This window comes from Babylonia areolata, chromosome 8, assembly GCF_041734735.1.
Source record: "Babylonia areolata isolate BAREFJ2019XMU chromosome 8, ASM4173473v1, whole genome shotgun sequence".
NCBI lineage: Eukaryota > Metazoa > Mollusca > Gastropoda > Neogastropoda > Buccinidae > Babylonia > Babylonia areolata.
Window position 1 is genome coordinate 39039373 of NC_134883.1, and position 24629 is coordinate 39064001.

Consider the following 24629-nt stretch of genomic DNA (forward strand, 5'->3'; position numbering starts at 1 on the left):
ATGTAAATAACAGCTAATCTCTTAATAAACTGAACTATGTACTTTGCATGACGGGATCAATACAACCGGAACACGTGGTCATCGCCAGAATTGATTGCTCTCCTGGTCAGGATACTGAGACCATTACTAACTGGGAGGGAAATCATGGTTGGATTAAGTAAGTATATCGGCTTATGTGTGAAAGTTATGATATTAGGATGATTGCGAGCTATTTTCAGGATCAAAGTATCATATAAACCACGATTTTAGTCACAATGAGAGACAATAACATTTCAACGGTAAAATCAACATAACCGATGGTCATCTGTCATGAGCTTCTTCTTCTTCGTTGGTTTGGACTGGGTTCTGGCGAACGTGTGAGGTCCAGCAGTGGAGTCTGCTGAGCAAGTTGGGTGTGATAAGTGGGTGGTCTAAAGCTCAGAAAGATTGTGATCTAAAAGGTTAAAACTATATTTTCTTGACCACTTCTTCCGGTGATGTCCAGCTGCCAACCTTGGCAGTTACTGACATCTGACTTACTCGCAGTTGAGGCCTTGTTACAGGCCTGTTCATTTTCCAAGTTAACTATTATACATAGCATGCATGGCTAGCAGTTTCCTGAGGCTTATTGAATGCACTGAGGGTCATAAATGGTTGGCAGGCCCTTCCAGTGGTTGTCAAGGCTCCTTTTGAAAGCAGCGACTGATGGTGCTGTGACTTCCCGATCTGAAAGTTCATTGCATGCTGAAATCACTCTCAGTGAAAATAAATTACCCCTGACGTTGAGGTGAAACCTGTTCTTTGGCAGCTTCATAGAGTTGCTTCAGAGATTCAGCGTGCCAGATAACTGAAACTGTGGTCTCTCAGTGGTGTAATGTCTGTTGAGGTATTTATACACCTCAGTCAGATCTCCCCTCTGTCATCTGTGCTCCAAGCTGGGTAGTCTCAAGATCCTCAGTCTGTTGGGGTAGGGTTTGTCCCTGATGTGGCCCAGGAGTTTTGTGGCTCGTCGCTGGATGTCCTCAACATCATTACAGAGGGACTTTGACTGAGGCTGCCAGACACAGTGACCATATTCTAAGAGTTGTCTAACCAGGCTCTTGTATAGCATGTATATATGTGGTGCAGCTGGTTTTCTTAGTTCAAATACAAAGAAGGTGGCAGAATGAATAAGAATAAAGATGCTTATCTACCAATTCACTGTGTCTGTGAGGGTCTGGGTTCAAATCCCGCTCCCACCCTTTCTCCCAACTTTGACTTGAGTATCAAACTGAGCATCTAGTCAGTCAGATGAGACAATGAACAAAGGTCCTGTTTGCAGCAAACACTTGGCACACTGAAAAAGAACCACTGGCAAAAAGAGTTGTCCTCTGGCAAAACTCTGTAGAAGAAATCCCCTCTGATAGGTATACAAATAAATATAACATGCATGCACTCGAGATCTAAGTGCTTTGGGTCATGCTGCTGGTCAAGCATCTGCCTAACAGATGTGGTGTAGTGTAAATGGATCCATCTGACAGCACTGACACCTCCTTGAGGAACAAACTGAAACTGTTCATAGTTGAGCCAGTATGCTGACATTGACACAGGAATGAAGGAGTATCCATGAGTCTGGGTGGCAGGTTGTTCCACTGGCACAGGGTTCTAGGAAAGAAACTGTTGCAGAGGACTGGGTGGGTGGCACATTTTCTGGAACAGTCTTTGGGCTCCCCTTGTCTGGCGATCCCTTTTGGTGTAGAAGAGGGACTTATTAATGTTGACCATGGTGGTGGTGTTGTCATCTTTCTGCACGAGGCTCCCACTGCAATGTATTCAGCATACTGCCTGGTCACACAGCATCGTGTCTTATTGCTGTAATTGTTGAAAACATAGTGGACTGCCCTGCATTGCACTTTCTCATGTCTTTCTGACACTGGTGACAGGTCGGGTCCGAAACGTTGGATGTGTACTCTAAGACCGGTCTGACCAATGTCTTGTACATCGCAGACTTGACACTGGTGGAACATTCACAGAAGTTCTGCCCAAGAAAAGCCAGTGCTCTGTTGCCTTTGTTGACTGTGTTGGCAGTGTGTTTTCCCCAGGACAGCTCCTCTGTGGTAGTGATGCCGAGGTATTTGCTGGATGCTGTCATTTCCATTGTGATAGAGGCTGTACGTAGTTGGTATTACTTTTTCTTCGTGCTTGAGGAAATCCAGATGATGGTGCATTTGCTGGGGTTGAACCTCATATACCAGGTTACTTCCCAATGTTCCAGAGATGGAAGCTCTTGTTGTAGTTGGATGCTAGCTCAGTAGCTGTGGTAGAACATGTGATTGAATTATGGCTCCAACAGACAGGGCAGCCTACACTGGTATAATTAATGAATCGTCACAGTAAAACACAGACACTGGTTTATCATGTTATATAACTTTGAAATGCTTCCAATAACTTGACTTTCACACAGCGTTTTAATGTGCATCGGTCCAATGTGTGTGTGAGTGTGTGTGTGTGTATGCATGTGTGCGAGAAACAATATGAATCAGATGAAAAATGTGTCAGACTCGTAGTGTGTGTGACACACCAAATACTGATACATGAAAGAAATATTCCTTACAAGTGTTCAGTACTTCAGGAAATACAAGCATTTGATATTGAAATATAATGATTAATGTTTGAAATCAGTCAAGCACAGCCACAACCCATGACCAAAAGTTACAATGATTATATGTTATACTATGATAATGTCACTGTCACAGGTCTCAAAACCTGGTTTGATCATTGGGGCTCTGCACTGTTATACCATAGTATTTTTAGTATGTTTCTGTCACTGGTCCCAAAAACTGGTTTTGTCATGGGGTGGGGTGGGGGTGGGGGTTGCTTTGCTGAATTCATCACCAACATTCTGCATTTCTGGCTGTCATGGGATAGGGCCTCAGTTTTGGCAAAGCTCACTGTCCACTCACTGATGTTGTCTACCCACTTCTTTCATTGTGTGCCTTGTCTCGTTTTCACCTGCACTGCTCCCTTACGGTCTTGGAGAGCCTGTTGTATCTTGTCACATGGCCATACCATCTTATTTTCTTTCTTTTTTTTCGCTTTGGTGTGGAGTCTTCATACCAACCAAAATGCTGACTGATTGGGTTTTTTTTTTTACTTCTTCATTTTTTTTGGTATGATATAATAATTGTCTATACTCCATTAGTATTATTGATGATATTAATATAAGTAATTATTGGATGAATGCTTATGTGCAGAGTTAAGTTTTGTCTGACACTCAAAGTCAAAAGTGAAGGTGCTGAGGGTTTATCTCATTATGAATGGATGACTTTAATTTGGAGAGGAGAAAATCCCATTGTTAATAATGCATGTTTGTCAGAATGTGTGTGTGTGTGTATGTGTGTTCAGGTTTTGTCAGTTTGTCTTTTTTTTATTTCAGTCAAGTTTTCATTACAGTTATGGAAATTGATACTCTGTGTGTCTGTCACTCTATGCATGAGAAAGTGTAGACAGATACTTAGATTTAGAAATAAAGACTCAGACAGATCCTCTTTTTTGCAGAGAAAAACAGCAAGCGTATGACAACAAAGAGAAGAGTCAAGATTGAAAGAAAAGTAAGTACATGTTTCTGCAGTCCTCTTTAACTTTTATTTCTGTAGTTTCTAAATGCAGACCTGCCTAGTACTACGATTCGTCCGTAGTTTCTACGATTCAAGCCCCCTGACTACGGCACTACGGCCGAGTAAAGAAAAACTACGATTTTTGCCGACCACGAAACCTGAAACACACACGCACAGCAAATGCTAAGAAGCGCCGCACACATTCGTCTCTGAAGAATTCGTCACTGAAAACGAACTTTCATGGCGCTGATTTCACGTCAACGCTTCCCCCCTTACCCCTCCCCCACCACCATCCCGTATTGCTGAGATTACTTCAGCCGTTGGTGTGGCTCACTTCGTTGGAGATGCGTCGATGTGCTTTACCAAACGCGCGTGCCGCCTGAATTGGACGTCGGTACATTTCACGATCGCCGTTATTTTTTATCACACGCACGCACACACACACACACACACAACCATGCATACAAAGATTGAAACACAGACAAACGCACACTGGCAGATGTGCAAACGCATCAACCATGTTTACATACACAACACAGACGCGCACGCACATACACATTTACGCGCGTGTACACACATACACACACACATAAACGTGCCTACACACACACACACACAGACAAACGCACACCGACAGATGTGAAAACATTTTACCATGTTTACATACACAACACAGACGTGTGCGTACATACACAAAACGCGCCTACGCACACACGCGCGTGTACACACATACACACACACACACACACCACATACAAAGATCGACACAGACAAACGTATACTGGCATATGTGCAAACACATTTTACCATGCTTACATACAACACACAGACGCGCCCGCACATACAAATACACGAGCGTGTGCACACACACACACACACACACACACACAAACGCGCCTACACAAACACACACACACACACACACACACACACCACGGATACACAGATCGACACACAGACAAACGCACACTAGGAGATGTGCAAACACAATATACCATGCTCACATACACTACACAGACACGCGTGCACATACACACGCGCGTGCACACACACACACACACACACACATAAACGCGCCTATGCACACACACACATACACACACACACACACACACACACACACACACACACACACACATACTGGCCTACATTTACCACACAACTGTGTGCTGGATCCCTGTCAAGTCACATATAGCAACAATTACTTTGAAGCACCATAGTGCCACAGAACAAAAACATTGTTGCAAACAGTGTTAAGCCAGACTTAATCAGCCTATGATAAGGTAGTGCACTGACATGGCGGCAGTGGTATTTAGATCAGGATCTAGATATTCATTTCCCCATTACATGCATGAAATATGGTTGCTTCAAATGCACTTGCGACCTCTGCCTCTAAATGGTTGGCCCACTACATTTCACTCCTGGTTGTCTTCGTGGAGTTAAATTGAAAACACATAAACATGTGCGTGCAGACACATAAACACACACACACTTTCACACTCTCTTTCTCTTACACATGTACACACACGCGCGCATGCGCGCACACATACACACACACATACATGCGCACGCACACTCATTCACACAGAGTTGTATTGAAAAGAATACACATGCATTTACACATGCACTTACACACACATTATGTGTAATACTCACATGCGCGCAGTGCACACACGTGTACACACACCCACACACATGCGCGCGCATACACACATACATGCGCACACATACACATATGCACTCTCTCTCTCAAACACACACACACACACACACACACACACACACACACACAGCTGAATTGAAAACACACACACGCATACACACACACACACTCTCTCTCTCTCAAACACACACACACACACACACACACACACACACACACACACACACACACACACACACACACACTCACTCACTCACTCACTCACTCACTCACTCACTCACTCACTCACTCACTCACACACACACACACACACACACACACATAGCTGAATTGAAAACACACACATGCACACTCTCTCTCACTCTCTCAAACACACACACACACACACACACACACACACACACACACACATAGCTGAATTGAAAACACACACATGCACACTCTCTCTCACTCTCTCAAACACACACACACACACACACACACACACACACACACACACACACACACACACACACACACACACACACACACACCTGCATTGAAAACAAAATACAAAGCATATACTCTCTCTGTCTCTCTCTCAGGCATACACACACACTTTCTCCCTATCCTCGCCTCTCTTTCACCACACACACAGGGTTGAATTGAACACACACACACACACACGTGTGTGAGTGCGCTCAGAGATGCTCTCTCTCTCTCTCTCTCTCTCTCTCTCTTCCTCCCTCTCTCTCTGTGTCTCTGTGTTTAGTTTTAGTTGTCAAGTCAACTGTCAAGTGTCATGATTTTATCTGGTTTTGCATGCATGTATTTTCAGGTGAAAGAACACAACAGAAAGAAAAGGAAAGAAGCCAGGAAAAATCCTAAGAAAGGTGAAATATAAATTATATTGTTAATGTTATTATGACTTTTGCTGCATTTAGTTATTAGTATTGTGCTTTTGGTTGCACAAAAATAGTCTTGATTTTAAATGCTCGAACAATTATCAAATCTTATCTCCCATAATTTTTGTCCCAGAATTAAAAAATATATATATTACCCCTGAATCCTCAGAATTCCCTGGCTAGGGGAGAGTGCTTTAAAAAAAAATTTTTTTTTAATTCCCTGGCACTCAACTGGTTGAAAATAGTGAAATATTCTAGATGGTGTGGGTTTTTTTAGGTTGTTATCAGCTTCATCACTGTATGACATGTTTTTTTATGTTATGAATGGACAGACAATAACTGAATAAGAAAGCTGCACAGTACTAACTGAAGTCATTGGTATGAATTATTGGTAAAAGCTGCACAGTACTAACTGAAGTCATTGGTATGAATTATTGGTAAAAGCTGCACAGTACTAACTGAAGTCATTGGTATGAATTATTGGTTTATCTTAAGCTGAAATATTCAAGTAGATTATGAAGAATTGATGCTTAAAAACTCAACTGGCTGCAAAAGATGGCAGTACATTTGTGCATTGCTGTTCTTTTTGCTCAGGGAAAAAGAAGGATCCTGGTGTACCCAGCAGTCTTCCCTTTAAGGAGATTGTTCTGAAAGAATTTGAAGAGAAGAAAAGACAGGTTGGTATTTGATATATTTTTTTTATAGATATATTGGGTATGTGCTTTTAATGTTAGTTGTGTCATAATTGCGCTAGCATGTGTGTGTGTGTGTGTGTGTGTGTATGAAATATCTCTCTCTGTATATTACTGTGAACCAGCAAAGATTTAGAATTTTAAAAAATATAAGGATGGGCTTGCAATGTTTTATTTGCAAAAATGTGACAGGTATCTGTAAATGTATCTGATTTTTTTTTTTCCCCTCCAGAACATAATGTGGTGATTTTTGGTCTCAAATTGTATTAGTACAAATGGTGATGCTCAGAAACTACGCCCAGACTGAGAATTGATTTAGTAATGGTTGTCATGATACAGAAAATAATGTGTGATAAATTTCAAGTAAGCATACCTTTCTTATTATTAAAACATAAACTGTTCAAAATAGGACAATTTGTCTACCTGTGTAAAGACTGCAAAGAAAGATTTATTTTTTGTGACATTTTTACAGTTACAGTCTTTCCATGTGATAAGCATACTGATACGTATTAGATCTATAGGTATATCTTCATGTGGGGACACAGAAATATATTTTTGTAATGTATAGACATACACAGATTCATTGATTGAGTCTTCTATGTATCATCTGGTGTTTGAGGCAGTAGCAAAAGTTCCCCTTGTCTCTGTTGGCTGTTGTTTGATGGGCTGTCAGCAGTGTCAAGCATTAGCTCTTCAGCAAATGTACACCTAGATTCTCCATTCTTCTGTTACAGCTACATATTTTCATAATATTCAACCAGCTGTTGATTGATCTGTCCATCCTTTTCAACATCCATCAGTATGAAAGAATCACCAAGTATTCATAAATGTTTTATCCTTTTAATTGAAATATATTGTTTACTTAATTAGTGTTGATACTTCATGATCAGCACTTTTACTGTGTTTTAGTAATGTAGTTTAATGGGGGGGGGGGGGGGGGGGGGTGAATATTTATGTACTTGCATCTATTTTTCATCATTTTCAGGCAGAGGAGGAACGGGCCAAAAAACGAGAAATGTTGAAAAAAAAGCGCCAGAAGAGCAGGGAAAATCTGCAGAATAAGAACAGAAATTTTACTGATCTTGTAGCTGATGCTGAAAAACGTCAGGCAGAGTATGACAGAAAGGTGAGGTTGAACAGATTTTTTTCTTCTTTTTTTTTTAAGCGAACAAACCAAAGAATTTAGTTTTCTTTTTTTAAAATTTAAGACCACATTCTCTCCTCTTCCATTCTCCCCTTACACCCACCCAAACCCTCCTTACCTTTAATACCTTCTAGTTCTAGTTACTTAAAAGGCAAAAAAAATCATATATATGTATATATAATTTATTAATTACATTATTGTTTGCCCCAGCATCCAGAGAAAAATAGGGATAATGAAAACGGAAGTATCTCCAAGTGCACAGTTATCCCATATGTGAATGTAAAACATGTACATACACACACACACACACACACACACACACACACACACACACACACACGCATGCACGCACACATGTAACTCTCCAACTTTTTTTTCTCAATCTGTTGCCTGCATACCCAGCACGCACATTCAAAGTTAAGATTAAATAATAGATTTTGTTATAAAGATTATTGTTGTTTTGATGAAATGTGTTCATTGTCTCGTTGTGCAGCAAGCAAAAGATAAAACTGATGATTTGAAAAGCCACCAGTCATCATCAGTGGAGACATCGAGGCAAACTTTTGTGAAAGAATTCAGAAAGGTATGTATATCACTCACTTTATACATGGTACTAGAAGCAGATTGTCTTGTTATGACAGAAGTCACACATACCTGGGTAGCATAAACAATCTTAGCAGTACTAAGTTTGCATGTGTTAAGAATTTCGCTTGTTCTGTAGACTTGGCAAACTTTTGCAGTCCAGCCCAGGAATCCTCTGTGCAGGTATTGGCATGTCATCTTCTGTAAGTGAGGATAGCTGTCACAGTGTTCTACCTGAACTATACCAGCACCTGACTTATTTATAAGCGTTTCAGCTTTGTGTTTCTTGATGCATCAAAATACAACAATTTGATTATCACGTATTGTGTTCCTGGTTTTTTGTTGTTGTTGTTGTGTTTTTTTTTTTTTTGGGGGGGGGGGGGGGGTGTTAACAAAAGATTGTGTCTGTCTGTCTGTGTTGTGGATTGGTGTGTTTTTGAAGCAGCTATGGGTGCAGTAGATGGTGTTTAGAGTATTGGGGTTTCAATCACAGGACTTCGGTCCTGGTATCAGTATCTGGTGGATTCAGACAAGAAAACAGAAAACAAAAAACTCATGCTGTAGAACAGTGTGATAGTACAGTGGTGACTATGTGTGAAATGTGTCACTACAGGTTGTGAAACATGTCAATACAGGTAGTACAGTGGTGACTGTGAAATGTGTCACTACAGGTTGTGAAACATGTCAATACAGGTAGTACAGTGGTGACTGTGAAATGTGTCACTACAGGTTGTGAAACATGTCAATACAGGTAGTACAGTGGTGACTGTGAAATGTGTCAATACAGGTTGTGCAATGTGTCATTACAGGTTCTGCCATGTGTCGCTACAGGTTGTGCAATGTGTCACTACAGATTGTGCCAGAGGTTTTACATTGTGTCACTACAGGTTGTGTAACATGTCGCCACAGGTTGTTCAATGTGTCCCTACAGGTTGTGCAGGCAGCAGATGTAGTGCTGGAGGTGCTGGATGCCAGAGACCCACTGGGGACACGCTGTCAGGAGCTGGAGTCCATCGTTCTGGCCTCCGCCACCAACAAAAAACTGGTCCTCATCCTCAACAAAATAGGTGAGGCTTCGGCTCAGTATTTGTGATTCAGACATATTCACTGTTTAAGCATGCAGTTCAACATTAAGTGGAAACTTGCCTCAGTCACCTGTGAAAGAAGAGGCTCTCAATCTCATCCTATGCAAGCTAGGCATGCTGATTCCTGCTTTCAATGTGGTGTTAAGGTGATCGCATTATCAATGCATTGACACAGATATACAAGCTGGTGAGTCCCATCTGTTGTGAGGAAAACCACTGGCTGACAGAGACATCAGGGATAGTGTGCTCCTGCCCTCTAGTTGTCCCAGCCCTCTTTTGTTCTTGTGTCCTTTTCTATATTTTTCCTTCTTCACAGGAGACAAGTAAAGGATGTGTGTATGATTGTTTTTCGTTGATTCTTGTTCACCATTCTCTTTTCACTGTATAATTATTGGCCTGTCGTTCATATTTTTTTGTGTTTTAAAACTTTTATTCAAAGACCATTAGAACAGTGAGCAAAACTTTGGGATTCAAACCCATTCAAGAGCAGGTACTGTAATGTCCACCAAGAACCATTTCCTGGGTTGGAAAACCATTGGAATTTTACTCCTTTTTTGTTTTTGTTTGTTTTTGTTTTGTTGTTTTTTGTTTTTGTTTTTGTTCTTTTTTTCTTTTTTTCCTGCCCCATCATCTGCACTGTTTTAGTGGCATTACTCCCACACTGCTCATTCCGAGTCTTCCAAACACATCCACACCTGTGTTCTTCTGTGACACTCCCAATGTCGGAAGTCCGCAGGGAACCATCGATGTTAGATCGCCAGGAGGCCACACACCAGAGGAGACCCTGCACTGCTGCTGCGTCACTTAGGTGCTGTTCATTGGTGCCTGTTTTGATTTAACATACTTAGGACACCACCTACTATGCCCCCTACTGATGATGATAATGGCTCATTTGCGGAGCCAGACTGAGTGAGCGTCCCTCCCAGAGTGGAGACCGTCACCACGTCCCTCCAACAACAGCCCCCTATGAATCTGCCGACACTGAAGGCATTGACAGGGACTCAACCCAAGCACAGAAATGGAGGGGGATCGAAACTGAGGTCACCATGAGAGCAGGACATGAAAGGTCCCAGACTTAAGGACATTTTTGTTTATATTGGTAATGATGAAGGAGGAGGAGGAGGATGACAATGTTGCTATGGAGGTCCATTTTGGTTTGGGACTTCGTGACAAGGCTGTTTTCTACGCTTCCTTTCATAATGATATCCCTGTGTCAAGCAGGCCCGAGAGATTCAGACACTTGCAGTGTTGGTCAGGTAATAAGAGCAACACATCCAAAGACACATCCATGAAGTGGTTGACACTCAACTGTGTGGTCCCAGTCTCCCCATTTAAGCCCATAGCACACTCAACTCTGGGTAGGAGCCGGCCACGGACCGAAAAACCCACGTCTGCTGGGATTCAAACCTGCATCCTCCCAGCCATCAGTCCGCGATGCTAACCACTTTGCCACAGCAGATGGTAGATCCTCGCATCATTTGTGAAGAACTGCAAAGGGGGGTCTGTGCTGTGCAGACTGTATGGGGATCACTTTTCATATTCATTCTTACTTGTTAAAAGGGGAGGAGGCCCCTCGTCTTAGTGGTCGGTGAGGCTCTAAGCACCATAGGAAAAACAAATAAAACTGCACACAGGAAAAAAATACAAAAAAAATAGGTGGCGCTGTAGTGTAGCGATGCGGTCTCCCTTAGGAGAGCAGCCCAAATTTCACACAGAGAAATCTGTCGTGATAAAAAGAAATACAAATACAAATAATTTGATTTGATTCAGTGGACTGGTCTCTGGACCATGAACACCTGCCAAGCAGACGAATGTCCAGAGGTACATGCATGTAGGCCTATGCCTTCAGTTGAGTTATTCAGGCAAGCCACAACTGTCTTGTACCATTGTCCAGGTGTGATGACTGACTCGGTCTATGGATAACCCACTGTCCCATGGTTATTGTTGTACATTGTTGTCTTTCTTTCTCATTACATTGCCATGTTTCTCCAAAATCATACATGTCACCATGTGAATATATATATCATTCTGGTGGATAAAATTTCATTGTGTCTATTTTGTTCAACAGACTTGATTCCCAAAGAAAATGCTGAAGAGTGGGTGAAGTACTTGAGGAATGAATTCCCAACTGTGGCATTCAAAGCCTCGACACAGACTCAGAATGATCACCTGGTAAGTTTTACGTTGGAGACAGATTCTGATGTCAGAAATGCCACCTGACGGTGAGCAAAAAGCATGATTTGATTTATTGATGACGTTTCTTGTTTTTGCTGTAATTCTGTTGATATGTAAAAGAAATCAATATGATTTTGTTCTTAACATATTTGATTATTCTATATCTGAAACAATTTCTGCCTGTTTGCTGTTTGGAATGCTACAATATCAGTTTCTTTGGGGGGTTTTGGGGGGTAATTTGATAAGTTTTTTTGAGTTTTTGTCATGAAGTAGCCAAGCCAGAACATAAGTTTAGAATGTGAGGGTTATCAGATAAATGATAAAACATTAAATCTTGACTGTTTAGGTGTGGTGAGTATTTGCTGCTTTCAAGTAAAATGCTACTGTCAAGTCTTGTTAGGGATTGGCAGGTCTGATGATACTTTGTCAAGACATTGTGAGTATTTCCAATGTTACATTCTTATAGTCATTCGGATGAGACAATAAACTAAGGTCCCGTGTGCAGCATGCACTTGGCGCACATAAAAGAACCCATGGCAACAAAAGGGTTGTTCCTGGCAAAATTCTATTGAAAAATCCACTTTGATAGAAAAACAAATAAATAAAAAAACTGCATGCAAGAAAAAAAAAGGGTGGCGCTGTAGTGTAGCAACACTCTCCCTGAAGAGAGCAGCCTGAATTTCACTCAGAGAAATCTGTTGTGATGAAAAGAGAAATACAATACAATGCAATATCTTTTTATTGGCAGAAATGACAGAAACAATAACAAACAAAACAGAAGTTTGTATGTGATTTATCGTATTTAACAGATGTATTCAAAAAAGATTATTTAAGCCTAGCTGAATGCAAGAAGTTTCTGTTGACAAACAGACAGATACTCCTAGGTGCATACAAAGATGCATATAACGTGTGTGTATACATACAACACATTTCTCCTAACTGAACCTTTTTACAAATTTGATCAAAAATGTAACAAACAGATCAACATGTATTTCAGTCTCAGCGGAAAGTACAGCTGAACAATCTGACAGAGAGCCTGTCTCGCTCCAGCCATTGTCTGGGTGCTGATGTCCTCATGAAGCTGCTGGCCAACTACTGCCGAAACCAAGACATCAAAACATCTATACGAGTCGGCATTGTTGGTAAGACTTTGTTTGTGCCTATGGTTACTTGTGGTTGTCAAGTGTCAGTGTATTTGTGGGGTGATGGATGAGTTATGTATTGTAGTTGTTGTTGAATTTCATATTTCTGTTGATGTATGATAGGTGCAGTAGCCAAGTGATTAAAATTTTCATTCTTAGGGCCCTCGGTTTGAATATTGGATGTGGCACCTGGTGGGTTGAGGGTATAGATTTTCCTATCTTCTAGGTCACCAGATGTGCAGATCTGCTAGTGCCCAAACCCGCTTTGTGTATATGCATGCAGAAGATCAGATATGCTTATAAAAACTCATAACCCATGTCAGCATTTGGTAGGCTATGGCTGCCAATATGGTGGAATAAAAAACAGTCATACACTTGCAAGATCCCACTCATACCAAGTGTGGGATTTGGAGTTCAAGAGCAGAGAAAAAATGTTGATTTGTTATTAGGAAAACAATATATCTTTGTAATTCTTTGACATACTTGACAGATTTCATGTGACGTGTAAGCGCCATAGATTGACAGAATTTGGGTGCTTTACAAGAGATGTATTGCCATGAAGATGTGCCTTATCATGTGATGTTTCATTTTGTTGATTCCTTTGTTACAGGGTTTCCCAACACCGGCAAAAGTAGCATTATCAACAGTCTGAAAAGAAGCAAAGCCTGCACTGTGGGAGCAATGCCAGGCATTACCAAGTAAGACATGGGTCCTGTTTTTCTATGGCCTAGATGTTAATTGTTCTCTGTATGTGTTTGTTCATGTAGATGAAAAACAGCTGATTTATGGGAGGTTTTTTTTGGAAGGGGGGGGGGTGTCGTTGCAGATTTGAAACTCATATAGTAAATGAAAATTGTTGTGAGTTTGCAGTGTGTGCATGTTTTTTTGTTTTAATAATTTCACATATTAAGTGTGGCAGCTGAATTAACATACTGAGAACATTAAATTTGTCCCATAGACTGATAGTTCAGTGAACCCTTTTTTTAATTACACATACTTCTCTGTGTGTGTGTGTGTGTTTGACACAGAGCAATGCAAGAAGTCTCTCTGGACAAAAACATCAAGCTGCTGGACAGTCCTGGAGTTGTCATGGAGACGGGGCAGTCACCTGTCACCGCAGTCCTCAGAAATGTTGTCAAGGTTAGTGAAGATGTGAAAATTTTCCAGGTAAATAAAACCTTTGAAGTTGTCATTACATTACATTCCTGATGAATTGTGCCCAGGGTGTACCTTTTATTGCTGCACTTTAACATGTACTCAGTTCTTGGTACACTCCAGGACCTCCATCAATTGTTTCTTTGGGAAGACTGGCACCCAGACCAGCACCCAAGGTTTCTGGGAAGGGGTATAAAAATCACTGTCCAGCTGTGACTTGAGCCTGAGCCTGAGCCTGAGATATGTTGCTCTACTATGTGGCCAGCCACATCAGTAGCATGTAAAGCTAAAGGCAGTCATGATAGCATGAAGTGGTAGCACTTTAAAGTGTAGCCCTCCGCAACGGTTCAGTGTTAGCATTTAAACTGTAGTCCCATTAACAGTAAGTGTTAGCACCTTAAACCATAGCTCTCCACAACAGTTTAAACAGTAGCCCAGCATAGAAGTTGGTGCAAGAGGCATCTTTTTATCAGGTGGCTACAGTTGTGCTTGCTTTGCTGTGTTCCAGTTGGAAAGCATAGAGGACCCATTTGGTCCAGTGGAGCACATTCTGTCAAGATGTGGAAAAGAACAGGTAAGTCTGTCTCTGTCCTTCCTTGTCAGGGTGAGGTGATGGTGATAATGTCTACATGTCTACTTGTCCACTCGCTAGTAGTGGTGAACAGTGACACCTGACTCTGTGTGCACACACGCACGCACGCGCGCATGTGTGTGTGCGTGTGTGTGAATGACTGTCCAGTTGACGAGGAAAAATACATTTTCTGAATGTACATTAAGAGGAGCATCTGGTACATGTATATGAACTTTTTTTTTCTGTAGAGAGAACTATTTTCTCCGTTTTTTCTTTTCTTTTCTTTTTTTCCGTTTTTTTTTCTTTCTTTTTTTCTTCTTTTTTTTTAAAGTTCTGTTGCTCCTGTCTCACCTTCCCTCGACCTGTTCTTTACAGCTTTGTCCCAGACACCCTTTGTCCATAAGTGTGTTATTCTCCTCATGAATGACCAGTGTCCACTGTTATGTCAAAGTATAGTATCACAAAGAAAAAAATTAGTTATTAAAATCAATCTATCTATCAATATGTTTATAAATATGTATATATGGAGAGAGAGAAAGAGGGAGAGATACATATATCCCTGGGTCACGGTAATGTCAAAGTATAGTGTCACAAAGAAAAGGTTTTGTTGTTGTTATCAACATATATGTGTGTCCCTGGATCAAGTAATTATCAAAATATAGTGTTTTAAAATGTGTCATTGGAATCGATTTATGAATATATATCCCTGTATCAAATTGTTGTGAAAATGTAGTGTTATAAGAATCAATATTGTTTCAATATATCTGGATTAAAGTACTAACAAAATTTAATGATTGTAAAAGTATCATCATAACGATCAATATTATGTATATGAATGTGTCAAAGTTATTGTCAAAATAAGATGTTAGAGTATAAGATTCTATGCATCCTTGGATCAAATAACAAATAATTGTGAATTAGCGTTGCCATTGTAAGAATCAGTGTTTATTGTTGTTACAGTCATTGCTGAGTGAAAAAGAACAAAAGAAGCAAACAAACAAAAAGTGATGATAAGAAACATCGAATCCAGGATATCCACTGATCTCTGATAATAATAATAATAATAGTATTTATATAGCGCTGAATCTTGTGCAGAGACAAATCAAAGCGCTTTTGCATAACTCTAAAACTGTAGAAACTAAAGACAAGGAAGGGCAGGCAAGGGAGGCTATTTTGGGAAGAGGTGGTTTTTAAGGCCAGACTTGAAAGAGCTGAGAGTGGAGACTTGACAAAGCGAAAGAGGAAGTTCATTCCAATCGCAAGGTCCAGAGACAGAGAAAGAACGGCGGCCAACATTCGAGTGTTTGAATCTGGGTATGCATAAACAGAGTGGATCCGAAGCCGATCGTAGTGAGTGAGATGGAGTGTAGAGGTGAAAGCAGCCAGAGATAGGAAGGGGCAGTTTTGTGAATACATTTATAACATAGAGTGCTGATCTTGTACTTTATTCGGTGTGAGACAGTGGAGATGTTGCAAAAGAGGAGTGATGTGCTGAGATCTTTTCTTTCTGAGGACGAGTCGGGCAGCAGAGTTTTGTATGCGCTGAAGGGACTGAATGGATGAAGCAGGCAAACCAGACAATAGAGATTTACAGTAGTCAAGGCGAGAGAGAATGAGAGAAATGACAAGTCTAGATGTTGCGTCAGTGGACAGATATTTCCAGACGGCACTGATGCGCCGCAGTTGACAGTAGCAGGACTGACATGTCTGACTGATAAATTTTTGCATGGACAGTGTATTGTCAAGGACAACACCGAGGTTCCTGACTGACGTGGAAAGAGGGATGGATGTACTGCCAAGTTTGATTGTGTCAATTGTGATGGAAGACAGTTTTTGTTTAGTTCCTATGATCCTTGCTTCAGTTTTGTCCGCATTCAATTGTAACTTAAAATGAGTCATCTATTTGAATGTCCAGGAAGCAGTTGGATGTTTCTTGCAAGACCGACAACAATTTTTCAGGGGTATCACTCTTCTGGAGCTGAGTATCATCAGCATAAGAATAATGACTTATATTATGGCGGTTGATAATTTCAGCGAGAGGAGCAGTGTACAGTGTGAAGAGCACTGAGCCTAAAACAGATCCCTGTGGGACTCCATGTTCGATTTTAACGGGTTCAGATTGGAAATGATCAACAATGACAGACTGGAATTGATCAGTGAGATAAGATTTGAACCAGTTTAGAACAGCGCCGTTGATACCAAATGTAAAATGAAGATGGGAAAGAAGGATTGAATGGTCTATCGTATCAAAGGCAGCTGACAAGTTGATAAAAGTGAGAAGGGAAATTTTTCCTGAGTCGGACACTATCAGTAGATTGTTTAGAATGTGGAGGAGACATTTTTTGAAAATTTAATTTGGAATGGAAAGTTTTCAGTGTGGTGTGGAAAAGGTCAGGAAAAAGTAAAGACTTTTGTTTGATCACGTCTGTGGGAGCCCAGAACATGATGACCATGTGCTCTGTCTACAGTTGATGCTGCACTACAACTTGCCAGACTTCAGCAATGTGGATGAGTTCCTGTCAGCATTGGCCAAACGACAGGGCCGCTTGAAAAAGGGAGGCATTCCTGACTGCGGCAAGGCAGCACGGGCTGTTCTCCAGGACTGGACCAGGTAAACAGAGTTCTTCAAGGCAACATAGTACAAAGGCGCATCTGCTGAATGTGAGGGAAAAGTTGTTCTGAACCAAAAGAGTTGGCCTTATTCTGGTGCAAGAACTATGGCCAAGTAAACAATATTATAGCACATAATTTAAACAGCTATTTTATGCTGAAAGTATGCAACCACTTATCAAAATTTGATTATTGAGATATTTTCATGCTTCAGGGAATAGTGTATATCTTCGTGTCCACATTTTTTGTTGGTTTTTTTTTTACCTCTGCATAGAAGAAGTTTTCTTAAATGAAAAAAAGAAAAAACCTGGCTGTCAAGGAGTTGAAAAAGATAGCAGTTTAATCCAGGACCAGTGATTAAACAGCAGAACAGGTGTCGTCAGAAAGAAGTGCCAGTTGTGGCTCACAAATACGGAAGACTTACTGTGGCATTAATTGTATTAACTGGTGGATGGGCAAAAACAAATTGCTTCTTTTTTCTTTTTCTTTTTTTCCTTTTCCCTTGGTTTTCAGTCTGTATTTCTTTTCATGTCAGTGCCAGTGGTGAGGGTCATCATGTGTTTGAAAGATCCAGTTGAAAGATTTTGTTGTGTGGTTTAAAAAGCATCAACATTATTTTACATTGACTTGTTGTCCACACAACACTTTCATATCAATTTGAAAGTGTTGCTTTTGTCCTGATGTAGTGATAATGCTTGTAGTGATCAAAAGCATTTTTTTCAGAACTCTGTTTACTACAGTCATAGTATTTTCTAACTGCCTGACCAAAAGGTTTTGGTGAGTGATTGACAAACAAAATTAAAATATCGAAGGGTTAGATGTTTGGATTGTGGTGTGTGTGTGTGCAGTGGTCGAATCACATACTACACCCGGCCACCAGAGGACCAAAGTACCATCAGTGCCACCATCTGCTCTGAACTGAAGGAGGCGTTTGACATCAACACTGCCACTCTGTCAGGTCAGTTGTCTGGTGCCTTACTGTGTGTCTACTGCTTTTGTCCACAGGTAACTGTGGAATGATCAGTGATGTAATAATGAATGATGTAAGACTGAACTTTTATCTTTGTAAAAATGAATGATGTAAGACTGAACTTTTATCTCTGTAAAAATGAATGAAGGCTGAACATTTATCCCCGTCCCCCTTGAAAAAAAACAAAACCAAAAAAGTCTCTACCTTTTGGCTTGTGCAAAAATACTGTGAGAATTTTTTGTAAATTTTTTTTTTAAGGTGATTATGACAGGTTTCAGACAAAACGATTTTTGTTGTTTTGTGAAAACTGCAAGGAAGGGGGACATGCTCTCCACCTCTTTTGAATTTTCCTCCAATACCCTTCCTGAGAAAGATCCAAAGAAAGGTTGCATGAAAGGGGCATCTTCATAATGCATGTTCAGCTCTATGCTTGTATGAGACTTGCAATTACAGTCAGCAGTAAATGACAGGACCTTAAATAAAATTCCTCTTTGTAGGAGACAGGAACTCAAGACCTGTCATTATGTGCAGTATATGTTACAAAAGATTGACAAGTGTGTGTGTGTGTACGTGGGAGGGGACTTGGGGGAGGTGTTGATTTGAAAACCTGGAGATTAACCAGTGGTCGGATTGGTCAGGTCTGCCGTCCAAGTCGGGAAGGTCACCGCTGGTGGTGGATTCCCTGGGTCCTGTGGCCGGCATTGTGGACCCTGACAGCCTGCCGGCTGAGGACATGGAGGAAGAGGAGGAGGAAGATGACGAAAATGAAGATGACATGGAGGAAGAAGAGGATGCAGATGACAGAAAAGTAAGGTTTGCAGTTACTTTTACACAAAAACAGTGTCAATTACATCTGTGAGGTATTTCTCTGTGTATGCTATGGTTGGAGCATGTCCTCTGGGATGTTCCCTCACTGTTTTTCAGTTCCCGGGGGAAATTAATGTCTTTGAATTCTTGGTGGTCTGGGCCATATGTTGTTGATGTGATCATTTTACACGGTCACAGTATTTCTAAAGTGGTTTCAAGTCAGATTGAGTGAGATGTGGGTGAATTGGTTCTTATGATATTGTATTAATGAACCTGTTTACATTATTTTGTGTTCTTTGACTGGTTTTAAGAACTGACAGGTGATCAGCCCGAGATGGCGCTTTTGTGGTCAGCTGGTCTATAGGCAGCATGAACTGATTTTATTTATTTGGAAAATGTCAATAGATAATTACTTAAAAACGAGGACAGTGAGAACTCTGCTTTTATGTTTTCAACTGTTGGAGACTGTCAGTAGACAAAAGCAACAGATGTTCAGAACATGGTAAAGTTCATCTAGACATTAGCCATTTTGTGGCATGTAAATATGCAGAGGAAGAAAGATCGGGGATATGGGTGGTGGGTGTGGGGGGTAAATCTTGCTCATTGGAGTGAATAATATTCCATTCACATGATCTCTGATTCTGTGGTTCCATGTTCATGTTATTCTTCATGGATGTTTTTTTTTTCTTTTTATCCATTTAGTTAGCTTTAGTTACCACTTCATGGTAAAACTTTTCTGATCGCAAGCTGTTTGGTTTTAAGTTTCAGATGCGAAATTTCTGTTTTAACCCTCTTGCATTCAGATTCTCTGAGGCCAAACTCCCCTAGATTTCGGATTCTTTTGGTGAGTTTAGCCGCAAAATGGGTGTGTATAGTTCACGCTTCACCACAACCAAGAATAAACCTCTAGAGTCATGAAATTCGGCAGGTATGGTCATGAGGCTTTGTTCTGTCATGTGAGCGAGATTCTGTGTGTCTAGATGTGAAAGGTCGTGTCTCTGTCACCAAATATGTCACATGCGATGGTGACAATTCTAATACAGCACACCAACATGCAGTTATTCCATGCACATGCACGTTAGTGTTGTGAAATGAAGCTGCGGCCTACCTGAGATGATCTGTCTCCTGTCTGCCAGTACAGTCCCCACAGGTAATCCAAAGAATGTCACACAACTAGTGTCAGTTGTCACAACTGGAGAGTTACTGGAGATAATTTCAAGCACAGTTCCATGTTGCTCCTATGTCACTGTTCTAAGCACTTTGTACAGATCTGTTTATATATGCACACAATGTGTTACTGTACAGTAAGGATAGTGAGTAGAGTGTCACTGCTAAGTGTCACAGAGTCACCAAAACTACAGGTAAGCACACACACACACATAAACAAAAACAAGCTAGCTTGTCCTAATGTTGAGGCACATTCTGTCCATGATAGTCACGGAAACAGTCATTCCTGTGGAAGCAGAGAGGTACCTGGCAGAAAGAACACATATACGATGTTTCCACCCCTTGTCCCTTTGCTGTCCTGCGACCGTCTTTGATGCACTGCCGACAGACTCTACGTCTCCCTTTGATCTTTTCTAACTTGTGATGGTCGATGCTGGCCAAGGCAATGGGGGCATCTGGCACTGCTTTGCTGCGCCCTGCTTTGCGCTTCCTGGAGGTGAATCCTGCGCGAAGTTGTTCTGCAATGTCAGCGCAAAACATCAAGTGGTCATAGGTCTTGTTCACTGGGGCATGAGGTGACACTTCCCAGGTGAGGTAGGCCTGGACAATGCACAAGTTGACCAGAGAATGGAAAATGTAGCGCCACCATTTCTTGTTCTGATGACCAACAGGGTAGTAGGCGCGATACTGGTCTGACTTGTCAACGCCACCCATGTACTTGTTGTAGCTGGCGATGACTGTCGGTGTCACTTTGTCCTCCACTGTCGTCATACCTGGTGGCTGGTTGGTGCTGAGAAGGTAGATCTGACGGTTGTCTTTGTAGACTGTGGCCATCAGCAAGCCCTTCTGCATCTGCAGCAATTTTCCCTTCTCTTTCAATTTGGCAGTCTTGACCTCCTCTGGTAACCCTTTGCGGTTGACGTTGACAGTGGCACAGGCATATGCCCATTTCGGGCCAGGTGTGTCATCAAGGGGACACTGGTGAAAAAACAATCAAAATACAGGTGCCTGTTTTGATGGTAGAAAGGTGATGCCAACATGTGAACGACTTCATGCCCAAGACTGATGGTGGTGTCTCTGCGACTTGCACGGCCGGTGTAAATATCAAATGCAATGCAGTACCCTGTCCTGGCGTCACACATCTCCCACACCTTGATGCCCCATTTGGTTGGCTTGGCTGGCATGTACTGCTTGAAAAATATCCGACCCTTGTACCCGATCATTGCCTCATCAATACTTAGTTCACGACCTGGATGGTAGTTGGTCTGGAACAAAGGAAGAATCATGTTGATGAAATTTCTCACCTTGTACAAGGGGTCATAGTCGGGGTGATCACATGCAGGTGTGTTCGATGTGTCGCGCAGATGAAAGTACTGGTTGATTTTGAAAAACCGTGTTTTGGGCATGACACTGCTGATCCAGTTATTCCTGAAGCGAGGGTCGGTTGACCAGTAGCACCACAAACGTGGCAGACGATTGATCCCCATCATGATCAGCACAGAGAGATAGGCCCGCATTTCATCAGGTGTTGTTTCGTACCAAAGGGGGTCAGGTGTGCCCCGGGCTGCTTGTTTTTGTCGGGCATACCTGTTGGTCTCTTCTGCTGCAACCTGAAAAAATGTGATGGGTATAAACAAAACAAAATAATCCAGAGGGGTGGCAGTGCTTGGCAGTGAATGTGCAGGGCCTGTCGGCTGCTGGAATGTGGCCACGTTGGTAGGCTGAGTAGCCGGTCGCCACGTTGTTTGCAGAGCGGCGAGTGGCACATTGTCCTCGGGATCACTTTCACCACTTTCTTCTCCTTGATCGGAACCTAAATGCACATCAGAATCTTCTTCTAATTCTTCACACTCTTCAATCTGATCATATTTTGACACTTCTAATATAAGACCTAATTCCTCCGCTGAATAATCCTCGAACTCACTGGTGCATGCAGACGACGCCATTGTGAAAACCGGTCAGTTTCATTCACAACTCTCCACACGCAGTTTCCCTCCTTTCTTTGTGAATGGAAGTGGTGCTAGCATCCAAAAATAGCGATGCCAGATTATTGGACTATAGTAGGGAACTTTCCACCAACTTTTAGTGCCTGTTGAGCATAGTCATGGCGTCAGCACATGATGGAAAAGTACCACACACACGCTGCCGGCGCCGGATGCATCGAGGCACTGCGCGCGCGCGAGCAGTGCCGGCTCCTACCATTATCAGAAGGAAAGGGTTATTATTTCCATTGACCGATATTCTGAGCCACAGATCAGTTGCCTCAGCTTTTGTTTTTTTTAACCAGATATTGCTCATTTATGCTGTGTGTTGTCAGGGAGCAACAATGAACCCTATAGTGACACTGAAGCAGAAAAGCAAAGGTGCAGAGAGTCCCGAGGAAAAGGTGACGGTGCTTCAGGCCAACAAGGCCCGCAAGAAGGCCTTCAAACAGATGAAGAAAAACAGGAAGAGATCAGGTGAACCCTCTGAAAAACCTGGTGGTTCATGCTGTGTGCCTGTCATAAGGAATGAAACATGTCTGTGTGCTTGTGAACATGTGTATGAGGATATATATGTATGTGTTGACATGTACGGGTGTGTGTGTGTGTGTATTGAATGATTTTTCTCGTTATGTTTGCATGCCTATTTCAGAACGCTAACAGTTTGTACTGTGTCTGTGGCATACAATGGTTCAAGCAGTGTTTTGCACCGATACTAAAATGTTCTTTTTAGAACCCACAAAAACACATCCTTGATAACAATATGTGGACAGTAGAACTGGTTGTATGTATTCATCCTTTACAGTGATTCCCTCCAGCATTTACTGGCATGTTATTTTGCTAAGGTTTAATACTGGATTTATTGGTTTTCCTTCAGCGGTGAAAATGTTCATTTTATTTGTTCCTCACATTTTTGTTTTCCTAAACCTATGAAATGTTTTTCTTTTCTTCTTTTTTTTATAATCCTTGAGCAACACTGTGTATGTGTGTACATATATATATATATACTTTTTTTTCTTCCAGATGCTCTTGCTGGCAAGCTGAGTTCAGCCTTGGAGACTGCCTTCAACATAGGGCTTGGTGATGATGACAATGATGATGATGATGAAGACATGACATAAATGATTGTAAACAATTGGAATCAATGTCTTTCACAACTATGTATGTATGTCCAGTACGTTGGCTGGTAAACATTTACTTTGGCTGAGAACTGACAACACTTTCCTTAAAGAAGTTAAACAAACCTTGCCCGATACCATGTGTAGGGTTTAGTACTATCTCTGCAAATGATCAAAATAGACCTGACAGGTCAAGAAAAGTTATTTGTGCATTGGTACAACTTTCTTGGTTTTTCTTCTTTTTTTCCCCAGCCAATTGTGAAAAGATAGGGTGCATTCCCATTGTACTACTTTAGTTAGCTTTGCTGTCTACAGATCATTGTGGCATGTGATGATGCAGAAATGTAATGACCCCTGTACATAAAGCATGAATCAGTGTCACTTGCATTGGATCTTGTTGCTGGTGATGATATAATATGGATACTTATATAGCACCTATCTTTGGTCAGAGACAAAACTCTCAAGCCTATTACAAACATGAAGTCAACTGCACAGCAGGCTGCCTACCTGGGTAGAGCTGACAGCTGCCATTAAGCGTTCATCGTTCCTTGCCTGTGTCATTCAGTCAGGTTTCAGTCACACACACTTACACAGACCTGTAACATTTTTGTATGTATGACGGCTTTGTTGATTTCCCCTGCCATATGGGCAGCCATACTCCATTTTTGGGGGTGTTCGTGCTGGGTATGTTATTTTTTCTATTGCCTACTGAACGCTGAAATGGATCACAAGATCTTTAACGTGCATTTTTGGTGTTCTGAAAGCGTATACACACAAAGGGGGGTTCAGCCACCAGGAGGTCTGTACGTATGTTGACCTGGAAAATCTCCACCCCTAACCTGCCAGGTGTGATGGGGATCAAACTCAGGAAACTGCTTGCTTTGAACTGCATGAAGACGTGTTCCATCCAGGGTTGTTTTAGACAGGGCCACAGTCCCAGCCATGCCAGGAAAGCTGACGCAGCCCACCAAAGGTGTGATCACGCACAGGGCTGCAGCTTGGTTTTTCTTGTTGCCTGAGCCCCAGCTGACCAACAAAGGCGTATCAGGACTGTGAATACAAGACTAACAACACAATGTCTGAAACCTACATAATGATTAGTTAAGAACGAGTTAATGAATCTGTACATCCCCTTATCTCACCTTGAAAAAAAAATGAAATAAAGTATAAAAAAAAAAAAGATCCAGTTGTATATCTACACATGTAACTGAATTGATGTACAATAAACTGGGCAAAGCAGGAGGTTCACGTTAAGACTTTCTCCATCACTAAGTTGACCATCAAAAAGAAAACACAGAAACATTGAA

The 24629-nt window shown here is 41.5% G+C and overlaps 1 protein-coding gene across 1 annotated transcript; it reads left to right on the forward strand.

Annotated features, from left to right (window-relative positions):
• The first annotated feature begins 58 nt into the window (after positions 1–58).
• LOC143284785 (guanine nucleotide-binding protein-like 3 homolog) lies at positions 59–24614 on the forward strand. The gene is made up of 17 exons (XM_076591805.1): positions 59–157; positions 3517–3569; positions 6056–6110; positions 6717–6799; positions 7800–7940; positions 8452–8541; positions 9472–9607; positions 11694–11797; positions 12798–12942; positions 13553–13640; positions 13971–14082; positions 14606–14671; positions 17137–17279; positions 18127–18236; positions 18887–19056; positions 22540–22681; positions 23228–24614. The coding sequence occupies exons 1-17, from the start codon at positions 145–147 to the stop codon at positions 23323–23325; spliced, it is 1749 nt and encodes a 582-aa protein (XP_076447920.1). The 5' UTR covers positions 59–144; the 3' UTR covers positions 23326–24614.
• The last annotated feature ends 15 nt before the right edge of the window (positions 24615–24629 follow it).

Coding starts and splice junctions, on each gene's coding strand:
- LOC143284785 (XM_076591805.1), top strand. Junction 3,570..6,055: donor GAGTCAAGATTGAAAGAAAA/GTAAGTACATGT, acceptor ATGTATTTTCAG/GTGAAAGAACACAACAGAAA. Junction 13,641..13,970: donor GCAATGCCAGGCATTACCAA/GTAAGACATGGG, acceptor TGTTTGACACAG/AGCAATGCAAGAAGTCTCTC.